Source organism: Phyllostomus hastatus, unplaced genomic scaffold, assembly GCF_019186645.2.
Source record: "Phyllostomus hastatus isolate PE091 unplaced genomic scaffold, TTU_PhHast_1.1 phas_scaffold_28, whole genome shotgun sequence".
Classification (NCBI taxonomy): Eukaryota; Metazoa; Chordata; class Mammalia; order Chiroptera; family Phyllostomidae; genus Phyllostomus; species Phyllostomus hastatus.
Genome location: NW_025334022.1, coordinates 10,490,340 through 10,503,298, shown reverse-complemented (window position 1 = coordinate 10,503,298; position 12,959 = coordinate 10,490,340). Strand labels below are relative to the sequence as shown.

General features: G+C 36.7%; 1 protein-coding gene across 1 annotated transcript in view; it reads left to right on the top strand.

The window, feature by feature from the left end:
• Positions 1-12,959, top strand: part of IL1RAPL2 (interleukin 1 receptor accessory protein like 2) — a 74,038-nt gene that overhangs the window by 17,696 nt on the left and 43,383 nt on the right. Inside the window, 1 exon segment of the mRNA XM_045817463.1 lies at positions 6,734-6,879. Within this exon segment, the coding sequence (XP_045673419.1) occupies positions 6,734-6,879 (146 nt within the window).

Genomic DNA, 12,959 nt, shown 5'->3' with positions numbered 1-12,959 from the left:
TGTAATAGAAATAACAGGCATGGGATCAGCTTTCTGCCTCATTCTTGGCAAAGACTGTGGCTGCTGTATATGTGAGGTTTTAAATCAAACTTAATTCAGGGTACTTAAGTAGCCCTTTCAGTAAAAGGGATTCTTCCATAACAGGTTACACAGAACTAAAATAATTGAGAGTAGTGAGATTTACCCATTTGGGGAGAAAATGGAGATAATATAACTCAACATAACCTGTGAAAATTCAACATCTTTACATATGTGTTCAAAGAGGATGTTACAGAAAAAAATCCTGCCCACCCCCCACTCTGGAGTCTTTTGTTACTCTAGGTTCTTTTTTTTTCTTTGTTTTTTTTTTTTTTATTATTGTTCAAGTACAGTTGTCTCCATTTTCACCTCATCTCAGACCCCTGCCCTACCCATCCCCACCTCCCACCCTCAAACCTACCCCCTTTGGCTTTGTCCATGTGTCCTTTATACATGTTCCTTGATGGTCCTTCCCCTATTTTCCCCCATTATCCCTCACCCCACTCTCCTGTGGCTAACTGTCAGTTTGTTCTCTATTTCAATGTTTCTGGCTATATTCTGCTTGCTTGTTCATTTTGTTGATTAGGTTCTGCACAGATAAAGAAAACAGCAGTAAAATTAAAAGGGAACCAACCATATGAGAAACATATTTGCCAGTGATACCTCAGACAAGGGTTTGAGCTCCAAAACATATAAAGAACTCACACAACTCCACTCCAGGAAGACAAACACTCAATTAAAAATGGGCAAAGGACTTAGACAGTGATCCAAGGAAGACATACAGAGGACCCAGAAACATATGAAAGGACCCCCACCATCACTAGCCATCAGAGAGATGCAAATCAAAACTACCGTAGGTTCTTTATGCCCACCACCACTGAATTCAGGACTGTGGCTCTCAATGCAAGAGTTTGGTACAAATGAAATGAATTATTTAATTAAAAGTTATATATATTTAGAATAATTGCAGAATTCTTCAGTTAAATCTTACTCCCTTCAGAAACAAAGATATACCCACAAACACACAGTCCTGTCCTTCCCCTTTGTCCAGTCAGGCTAGTTTCAGAGCATTCCAGTCAGAAGTACTGCCTTCCAGAAGAAAAAAAAACAAAAACAAAAACAGAATTCCGCAATTCACTTCTCCTGGTTTCTCCTAATAATAAGTGCTCAGTTGGGCAGGCCTCCTGCACTTCCCAACACCATCAGCTGTGTCAAAGTGATCTCCAGTTCTTAATCCAAAACCATGTGGCATTTCCTCATGGCCTGCCAGCAAGAGTATTTTCACCCTCTTCTTTCCCAAACGGTCCCAGATTGTCACCTGTTGTCCCTGTCTCACATGGAGGACCACCTTTATGTTTAAATCCCAGCCTGGAACCTCCTCCATATACCCATTTCCGACTTCTCCCACAATTGGCTACACAGGATAACACTCTGTATTTTCTGCCTTTCTTGGCTGCCATGATTATATGTTAATACTCCAGGGAAGAATCCATCAAGAAGACATTAACATTGTAAACATACATACCCAACATAGGAGCACCCAAATATATAAGGAAAAAATTGGAACATGTCAACAAAGAAATAGACAGCAACAAATTGTACTAGGGAATTTTAACACACCACTGTAAAAAAATGCATAGATCTTCCAAACAAAATGTCAACAAGGATATTGTGGCATTTAACAATGCCCTATATCAAAAGGACATAATAGATATATATATAGAACCTTTCATCTGAAAGTAGCAAAATATACATTCTTTTCAAATACACATGGAACACTTTCAAAGATAGATCACATAATTAGACACAAAACCAACCTCAATAAATGTAAGACAATTGAAATCATATTAAGCACTTTCTTGGACCACAAGGGACTAAAAGTAGAACCAATTGCAAGGAAAAAAACTCACAAACACTCAAATTCATGGATATTGAATAGTATTTTATTGAACAATGAAGGGGTTATAATGCAATCAAGGAAGAAATAAAAAGTTTCTGGAAACAAATGAAAGTGAACCACCAACAATCCAAAACTTATGAGACACAGTGAAGGCAGTCCTGAGAGGAAAGTTCATAGCAATACAGGCCTAATGAAAAAAGATAGAAACATTTCAAATAAACAACCTTACTCTACATCTATACAAACTGGAGGAACTACAACAAACAAAGCCCATAACAAGTAGAAGGAAGAAAATAAGAGCAGAGCAGAATTAAATGACAGAGACTAAAACAACAATCCAAAGGATCAATAAATCCAGGAGCTGGTCCTTTGAAAAGATAAACAAAATCAACAAGCCTTTAAGCGGACTCAACAATTAGAAAAGAGAGAGGGCCCAAATAAAGAAAATCAGAAATGAAAGAGGAAAGAAATGAAAGAGGAATTACAACTGATGCTGCAGAGATACCAAGGATTTTAAGAAATCACTGTGGACAAATATACGCCAAGAAATTTGAAAACCTAGGTGAAATGGGCAAACTTCTAGTAAAATATAATCTTATAAAACTGAATGAAGAAGAAACAGAAAGCCTGTACAGACCAATAACAGCCTATGAATTTGAAGCAGTAATCAAAAAACTCTCAGCACACAAAAGCCCTGGATTGAATGGATTCACAGGAGAATTTTTCAAAACTTTTAAAGAAGAACTAGCCCCTATCCTACTCAGGCTCCTCCAACAAATCCAAGAAGAGGGAAGACTCCCTAATTCTTTTTATGAAGCCAGTATCATCCTAATCCCAAAAACCAGATAAAGACATAAAGCAAAGAAAAATCTACAGGCCAATATCACTGATGAAATAGATGCTAAAATCCTCAACAAAATATTGTCAATCTGTATCAAGCAATACATTAAAAAGATCATATAACATTATCAAGTGGGATTCATCTCAGGGATGCAAGGATGGTTCAATATATGCAAATCAATAAATGTAATACATCTCATAAAAAAAGTGAGAGACAAAAATCTCATGATCATATCAATAGATGCTGAAAAATCATTTGATAAAGTACAGCACCCATTTGTGATAAAAACACTCAGCAAAGTTGGAATAGAGAGAATATACCTTGACATAATAAAGGATATATACAAGAAAACTACAGCCAACTTCACACTCATTGTGCAAAATCTAAATGTTTTCCCTCTCACATTGGGAACAAGACAAGGGTGTCCACTATCATCACTTGCATTCAACATAGTATTAGAAATTTGAGCCACAGTGATCAGACAAGATAAAGAAACACATATAATCCAAATTTGAAAGGAAGTATTAAAACTGCCATTGTTTGCATATGGCATGTACTGTATGTACATAAAAAACCCTATAGACTCCACCAAAAAACTACTTGACATAATAAGTGAATTTGGCAAAACAACAGGATGTAAAGTCAATATTCAGAAATTGAAGGCACTTTTATATATTAACAATGAAATATCAAAGACAGAAACTGGGGGGAAATCCCATATACTATAGCAACAAGAAAAATAAATAACTGGGAATAAACCACACCAAGGAGGTAAAATACCTGTACTCAGAACACTACCGTACACTGAAAAGTAAAATTAAAGAAGACACAAATAAATGAAAGAAAATATTGTTTTGGATTGAAATTGTTAATATCATTAAAATGTCCATATTACTGGAGGAATTCCAGTCAAGATGGAAGCATAGGTAGAAATGCTTCACCTCCTTACACAAAGAAAAGAAGGATAACAACCAACCTAAAAGCAATAAACAACTAGAAGTGCCAGAAAATCAAGCTGCACAGAACTCCAACAAACAAGGAGTTAAAGATACATTCATCCAGACTGGTAGGAGGGCAGAGGCAGGAGACCATCTAGGTGGCAGACTGTATAGGTGAGGCAGACTGCACAGGTGAGGCTGGCTGAATGGGAAACTAAAGACTCAAAGCTAGCTGTAAACTACTGCAGGCATTGCCATGGTGGGAGAAACTCTCAGCCTGACATGTGAGTTCATTGGAAAGTTGGGCTAGAACTGAGCAAGCAAGCAGCATTGTTCTCTCTCTGACCCCTCACCCACAAACAGTGCCACAAAGCAGCAAAGAGGGTTGCCCTGACCTGGCAAATATCTAAGGGCCTGCCCACATACAACATAACACATGCACTGAAACAAAGAAATATGGCCCAAATAAAGAACATGTCAAAGCTCCAGAAAAAGAGGTAAATGATGAGGAGATAGCCAACCTATCTGATACAGAGGTCAAAACACTGGTAATCAGGATGCTCACAGAATTGATTAAGCTCACTTGCAAAATGAAGGAAGAAATGAAGGCTCCTCAAAGTGAAATAAAGAAAAATATACAGGGAATGAACAGTGACAGGAAGTTATCTGGGACTCAAATCAATGATTTGGAGCAAAAGGAAGAAATAAATATCCAACTGACAAAAAAAAAAAAGAAATAGGAATAGGAATTGAAAAAATGAGGAGAGGCTTAGGAACCTCTGGGACAACTTTAAACATTTCAACATCAGAATCATAGGGATGCCAGAAGGAGAAGAACAAGAGCAAGAAGTTGAAAATTTATTTGCACAAATAATGAAGGAAAACTTCCCTAGTCTGGTGAAGGAAATAGACTTCCAGCAAGGACAGGAAGCCCAGAGAGTACCAAAGAAACTGGACCCAAGGAGGAGCACAACAAGGCACATCATCATTAAGTTGCCCAAGATTAAAGATAAGGAGAGAATCTTAAAAACAACAAGAGGAATGGAGAGAGTTACCTACAGAGGAGTGCCCATAAGACTAGCAGCTGATTTCTCCAAAGAAATCTTACAGGCAAGAAGGGGCTGGAAAGAAGTATCTGAAGTCACAAAAGGGAAAGAACTACATCCAAGATTACCCAGCAAAGCTATCATTTAGAGTGGAAGGGCAGATCAAGTGCTTTCCAGATAAAGTCAAGTTAAAGGAATTCATCATTATCAAGTCTTTATTATATGAAACGTTAAAGGGACTTATCTACAAAATAGAAGATCAAAAACTATGAGCAGTAAAATGACAACAAACTCACAACTATCAACAACTGAACCTAAAAAACAAAAACAAAAACTAAGCAAACAACTAGAACAGGAACAGAATCAGAGAAATGGAGATCACATGGAGGGTTTGCAGTAGGGAAGGGAAGAGAAAGAATGGGGGGTGGAGGTACAGGGAAGAAGCATAAATGTCACGCATAAAATAGATGGGGAGAGGTTAAGAATGGTATAGGAAACAGAAGTCAAAGAACTTATATGTACAATCCACGGATATGAACTAACAGAGGGAAACATGGGGGTGTTGGAGGGTGTAGTGTGGTAGAGGTTTAAAAGGGAGAAAAAAATGGGAAAACTGTAATACCATAATCAATGAAAAATATACTTTAAAATGTCCATAGTACCCAAATCAATCTATAGGTTCAATGTAATCCCTATCAAAAGTGCCATTTACTTTTACATCACTTTAACCCAGTTTACCTTCAAAACAAAGTTATGTATGGTAGGTATTTTTTCCAACTTAAAGATGAGTAAAATTAAGGCACCACTGAATTAATGACTTTGTAAGGACTCCGTTTGAGCTTGTAAGTGGGAGGTCTGTACTTAGAACCTAGTTTTCTCTGAGCACTGTCTTTTCCAACTTTGTGCTAAATGTCAATAAAGTAGAGGGTTCTTGTTTGCATATATTACCAAGTGTCCAAAAAAGAGATGAGAATTACTTCCATTCCCCAATTTTACATTTTGCAAATACATATATTTGAGAATCTTGCCTCAGAAGTTAATGACAGGATTGCCACCATTGACTGAACTTATGTTTTGTTTTCTTAATAAAAAGAAGCAAGACACAGAAAAGAAAAGGCAGCAGGGTATCCACTTTCATCTCACTCAGTAGGTAGCTGGTTGTTGTTTAGAGAATAATTCTGTAAAGAAACAAGAGGAACACTCTTCATGAAAGGTTCCTGGCAACATAGCTCTTCTGTGAAGAACATCTGTTCCTGGTCGTGCAAAGCCTTTGAAACTTTGCTTGAGAAAGCAAAAAGTGGAATGATGGGAAAATATAAAGAAAGACAAGGTTTGTCTTGAGAGGGAGGGAAAGATAAAGGCAAAGGGAGAGCAGTATTTGGAGAAAGCAGCGGCCTGGTCGGGAACTAGCACCACTGTGCAGATAGGGCATAGTGCATCTGACTACATTGGACAAAAAGACAGGAGAAAATAGAGAACAGGCTTCTCACTTATATTTGGAGATAGACAACCACTAACACCTTCAGTTTATTTATTATAATATTACTATATTCAAGTTCCTTTTCTTTTCCCTCTCAACCCCTGTTGTCAAAACACTAACATATAACACAAACCCTACATTCCTACATTTTTTTCTTCATGTCATAGTGCAAAAATCTAGTTTGTTTATACAAGCTTAGTTTACAATATGGAACCCAATGTTTCCTATTTATTGCTACACAGGTCGTGTTGGCCTCATTTATCAAAGTCTAGACGCATGTTAATGTTTCTTTTTGCTGGGCAAATTCCTCATGTATTTCCTTTCACATCTGATCTTCACATCAAGAGATGCTTTTTTGTGTTTTCTTGTTGAAGGTTCTGCACATACACCCAGTCAGGACTTCATGCCCATTGGGGAACTGTGTAAGCATTTTAAGCATCTGTAGTCTTCTTATAGCTGCTCTCTCCCCAAATCAATCCAGTTTATTCAAGGATCTTGTCTTTATTTTAGGCTACTCAAAGAGCATCTTGGAGAAAAAGAAGTTGAGTTGGCACTCATCTTTGATTCAGTGGTGGAGGCTGACTTGGCAAATTATACCTGCCATATGGAAAACCAAAATGGACAAAAACATGCCAGAATTCTGCTGCGTAAAAAGGGTAGTTTACTATTATTATTATTATTATTATTATTATTATTATTAGTTTACCTATCAAGTAACTATCAAAGTTAGATTTATTTCCTGTTCTTACATTATCATTTAGTATAAATTTTTACAAATATTCCGTCTTTTAGTGGAAAATATATTTCTCTTTTGCTGTGGATATTAGTACAAAATGATTATGATCTATATGATTAGGAGGTAGATAATTGAAATGAAATAATATTATATGTTTAATCAAGTAAGATAAAATGTACCTTGGTTTTGTGTGTTGCAACCATCCAAAACCTGGCAGATCCATGGTATTTGTGCAGATGGAAAAGTATTCACAGAGCTGTTAGGATGTCTATCATGTCTTTATTCATGGGTGGGCGAGCCACACACACTGCAAGCTGCATGTCTATCTGCATGTCTCCTGTCATAGCCCTTGCTCCCCCACGTGGCACCCATTGTGGCAGCTGTCCCCTTGCATATCTTTCATCATCACCACCCCCAGCAGGGAGTCCGTACCTGTTAAAGTACTACAGGGGAACAAAGCCAGCAAGATGCCAGAAATTATGTAAAATTACGTAATTCTGCACATGCGAGATCACTTCATGTTATGGGAACAGATTATCGGACCCAGTCTCAAGGGTATGAGAACACTAGTTATTAGGCCCCTCCAAGGCTATGGGAACACTGCTCCACTTAGTTACCCAGACACCTGGGTGAGGAAGCCAAACTGCCTCCACTTACCCTACATTATGTGTTACTTAAAATTTGATAATTATTGTCATTCAATATTGACTCTATGCTTCACCTTCATCTTATGAAATACTAGAAATTCAATTATTGGATGGGAAAAATCACTTTTTTATTCTCTAACTAAAATAATGAATGGTATAATATTTTATGATTGTTATAATAAAGATTATAAACATTTGATGATACGACCTGTGTTAAGCAGCCTTTAGCAGATGCACATATTTTTAAGTAATTTGGCACTTATGGAGATCCCTCTCTATAGCCGATTGCAGATGAGGTGAAAATTGTATTAATGGGCAAAGAAAAGAAACTAAATTAACAGGTAAAGAAGATAAAAGCAGACATAGGAACAAAAGTCCTAACAGCTGGAGCAACTTCAGAGATTGGCTTTTACTCTGCCACAACACTTAATTATTACAAAAGACTTAATAGGTTCTGTATGTGTGCATCTGGCAAAGGTTTTGTCAATGTAACAGAACAAATATTCTCTAACAATGTTCTTGTTGTCTAGGATATAGAGCAATATAACAGATTCAGTCAGCAAGTTGACTAGTTGTACCTCCTTGCCAAGATGGAATTTCTACTTTCCAATTAGCTTTAATGCTTAACCTCAACCTGCAGCTCTAAAAGTAGGGAATTGCCATTTTTCTGAAACAGTGTTTTTTATTTCTGTAGTTCCATTTCTTACTCTGTTGGAATTGGTTCCATCTTAATGGAGTATTTAAGTATACAATGAAGTATTTAAGTATAAAGGGGTCTAATATAGAAAATGAAGTAAAGAGTCCCTGGTTGACAAGATCCTAGTTCAGCCACTGATTCAGCTATGTGGTTCAGTAGGACTAACTTGACTGATTAGACATTCTGAACCTGTTTCCTTATTTGTAAAATAAGGATAATAATATTTAACTTTTAGAGTTACCTTGAGAATAAAATGATCATGATATGTTTTGAAATATTCCATATTTAAACAGGGTTTACTATTACACAGAAACTGGATATGTCCTCTTAGGCACTAGGCAAACTCTTAGTCCACCTACATGAAGTGTAGACATTATGTCCAGATACCTTATAGCAAGAATCACTTTGTTCCTGTCCATCTTAGTTTTATGTTAGGCTCAGAGTACCTCTAAGCCAGGGTCAATTGCACCTACATATCTTTAAAAACTTGGGCAGTGTCTGGCAACTAATAGACCCTCACAAGCCAGTATAGTTAATGAATGAAGAAGGTTATTTTTTATTATTGAGGTTCATGTAAAGTAAGTATTGTGCCACATGCTGGAGAATAGAGTGCTGAATAAGATACAGATCTGCAAGCCACTGTGAGACTTATAGTCTCTTGGGCAGTGAGTGTGCAGAGAAAGACAAACATTAAACAAAAAATTGCTCTATCTATCTATCTATCTATCTATCTATCTATCTATTATCTATCTATTTATCATTTATTATCATCTGCTGTTATAATTAAAAACCTGCTAAGAGGAAAGATAATGGGGTTCCTATGATTTATTCAGTAGAGATAGAAAAAGGTGTATTTAAATTTTCAAATAAATTCATTTTTATTTGATAAAAAGTCACCACTAGAAGCCCTTAACATGTCTAATAACCTGACATTACAAACAAAAGCATACTGTAAAACTGCCACCTCCCATAGCTTCTGCAAGGAAACATGTCTAAATAATGAATATCTGTGAACACCAATTAATTTTCATCTTCCTGATCTCTAAATATTAGAGTTCCCCAGGGTTTAGATACCCTATTTTCATTCACTTAATTTTTAATTTAATTTACTGGGGTGACATTGGTTAATAAAATTATACAGGTTCCAGATGTATATTGTATGTTCACCACCAAAAGTCAAGTTTCCTTCCATTACGATTTATCCCCTTTATCTTCCTGTACCTCCCACCCCTCCTTTCCTTCCAGTAATCACCATACTGTTGTCTGTATCTATGAGTCTTGGTTTGTTTTTCTTTTTCTTAATCCCTTCACTTTTTTTTTTACCTAGCCTCATGACCCCCTACCCCTCTGACAGCTGTCAGTTTGCTCTTTGAATAATTTCTATTTTATTAGTCTATTTTGTTCACTAGATTCCATATATGGTTGAAATTATATGGTATTTGTCTTTCTCTGACTGGCTTACTTCACTTAGTATAATGCTCTCCAGGTCCATCCAGGCTTTCACAATAGGTAAGAGTTCCTTCTGTTTTGTGGCTGAGTAGTATTCCATTGTGTGAATATACCACAGCTTTTTATCAACTCATTTACTGATGGGCATTTGGGCTGCTTCCAAATCTTGGCTATCGTAAACAGCACTACTCTAAAAATAGGGGTGCATATGTTAGTTTGAATTGGTGTTTCAGGATTCTTAGGGTATATTTCCAGTAGTGGACTCACTGGATCATAAAGGAGTTCCATTTTTAATTTTTTGAAGTATCTCTATACTGTTTTCCACAGTAGCTATACCAGTCTGCATTCCCATCAAAAGTGCACAAGGGTTCCGTTTTCTCCACATCCTCATCAGCACTTGTTTATTCATTTATTGATGATCATCATACTGACAGGCATGAGGTGATATCTCATTGGGGTTTCAATTTGCATCTGTCTGATGATTAGTAATGTTGACCATCTTTTCATATGTCTATTGGCCATCTGTATGTCCTCTTTAGTGAAGTGTTTATTTAGAAGGGTCTTTTCCCATCTTTTAACTGGATTATTTTTGGTGTTTTATAAGTCCTTTATAAATTTTAAATATTAACCACTTATTAGATATATCATTGGCAAATATATTCTCCCATTATGTGGGTGTCTTTATTTTGTTGATAGTTTATATCATTTCATTGTATCTCCATCCAAAGATTTTGTTTATCATTTATTGGTTGACAACTTCCAAATTTATACCTCTAGCCTAGGCTTACTGCCTAAATTCCAGAGTTGTATACCTGTCTATTCAATAACTATTAACAATTCTACCTTCACTTGTTGTTAATCTAATCCCTTATTTCCCCTCCCTATACGCTGATACTCCAATTTCCTTCCCCATCACCATCACCATCCTTCCAGTTCAGTCTAAAATCATTTCAGTCATCCTTAACTTCTTTTTTCTACTCATATGTTATATCTAGTCCACCAGCAAGTATCCTGGCCCAACTTTAAAAATATACCCAGAGAAACACCAATCCAAAAGAACCTATGCACCCCAATGTTCAGAGCAGCACAGTTTACAATAGACAAGTGTTGGAAGCAACATAGGTGCCCACCAGTAAATGAATGGATCAAAAAACTATGGTACATTTACACAATGGAATTATATGAAGCAGAAAGAAAGAAGGAGTTCCTACCCTTTGCAACAGCATGGATGGAACTGGACAGCATTATGCTAAGCAAAATAAGCCAGGCAGTGAAAGACAAATACCATATAATCTCACCTTTAACAGGAACCTAGTCAAAAAAAACAACAAACAAGCAGAATATAACCAGACACTGAAATTGAGAACAGGCTGACAGTGACCAGAGGGGAGAGGGGAGGGAATTTCAGGGGAAAAGGGGAAAGGTTTGCAGAAACAATTATAAAGGACACGTTAACAATAACAAGGGGGGATGGAAATGGGAGGGAGGTGGGGAAGGCTGGGGGGTGGGCGGGGATGGGGGAAAAGACAGAAAACTGTACTTTAACAACAATTAAAATGTATGTGCACACACACACACACACACACACACACACACACACACACACTCCAACCCCTTTCCTCACCTTCACTGTTACCACCCTAGCCTGAGCCAACAGCATCAATTGCCTGGCTCACTGCAATAGCCTCCTAATTGGTCTCTCTGCTTACCCCGTCTTTCCTTACAGTCTGTTATTATAGAAGACAGAATAATCTTTTTATATGTAAGTCAGATCATACTATTTCTCTAATCAGAACCATCCAATTACACAACCCCACTGTTACACTTGCTAGTCCACCAGTAGGTCTCATGGCCCAACTTCAAAAATATACCCAGAGAAACACCAATCCAAAAGAACCTATGCACCCCAATGTTCATAGCAGCACAGATTTAGAATAAAATCTGAAATCATTGTCATGACCTAAAGGCATGACACAATGTGTTGTAATTTCTAATCTTATTGTCTATGTCAATCTTCCTCAAACATCACATGCACTAGCCTCTTTTCTTTTTATTTCTCACCTATTTAGAGGGTACAATTTGATAGCTTTTAGTATAGTCACAGATATGTACATCAGCCACCTGAAAAAGAAACATTATTCCCTTTAGGTACCATTTCCCTCCCCATACCTTTCAGACCCAGGCAACCCCATTTCTCATCCTCACAAAGCACAATCCTGGCTCATGGTTTCTACCGTTGATGTTTCCTCTGCCTGGGACATTTTCTCCCAAGCTATTCCCATGACTCATTCCCTCTTTTCATACAGGTCTCTGCTTAAATATTACCTACTTGATAGGGGTTCCATGGCCACCCTATACCAAATAATATTACTCACCAATCTCTTTTTTAAAAAAAATTAGCTTTATGGGGGAAAATTGACAAAATTGTAAGGTATAAAAATGTACAATGTGATGACTTGATATGTATATACATTGTAAAAGGATTTCTCCATTGAGGTAATTAACACATCCATCACCTCACATATTTACATTTTGTAAGCACATTTATGTTATAGGCTCTTAACACATTTCAATTATACAATATAGTGGTATCAACTATAGTCATCATGTTATAGTCATGCTGATTCTCAGTCCCTATTTATCTAATAACTAAAAATTTATATCTTTTTACATATATATCTTACACATATCTTTTAAAAGATACACATATCTTTTATATATATATATATATATATATATATATATATATATATATATATATATAATTTTCTTGATCCACTCATTTGTTGATGAACTACACATCATGCTTTTTCCCCTCTAACTTGGCTCTGTATTTGTTTATTGTATTCACTTTTCTTTGATATTACATTACATGTCTGTTTGCTTCTTGTCTCCCCTCTACCACCAGAATGTAAACTATGACAACAAGGGTTGCCCTGGTTGGTGTGGCTCAGTGGGTTAAGCACCACCTGCAGGCCTGAAAATCAAAAGGTCAATGGTTTGATTCCCAGTCAGGGCACATGCCGGGGTTTCAGACCAGGTCCTCAGTTGGGGGCATGAAAGAGGCAACCAATTTAGGTTTCTCTCACACATAAATATTTCTTTCCCTCTCTTTCTGCCTCCCTTCCCTTCTGTCTAAAAAATAAAAATCTTTAAAATATGTATCAGAAGATTCTAATGACAGATTTACATAGACAATAAGATTAG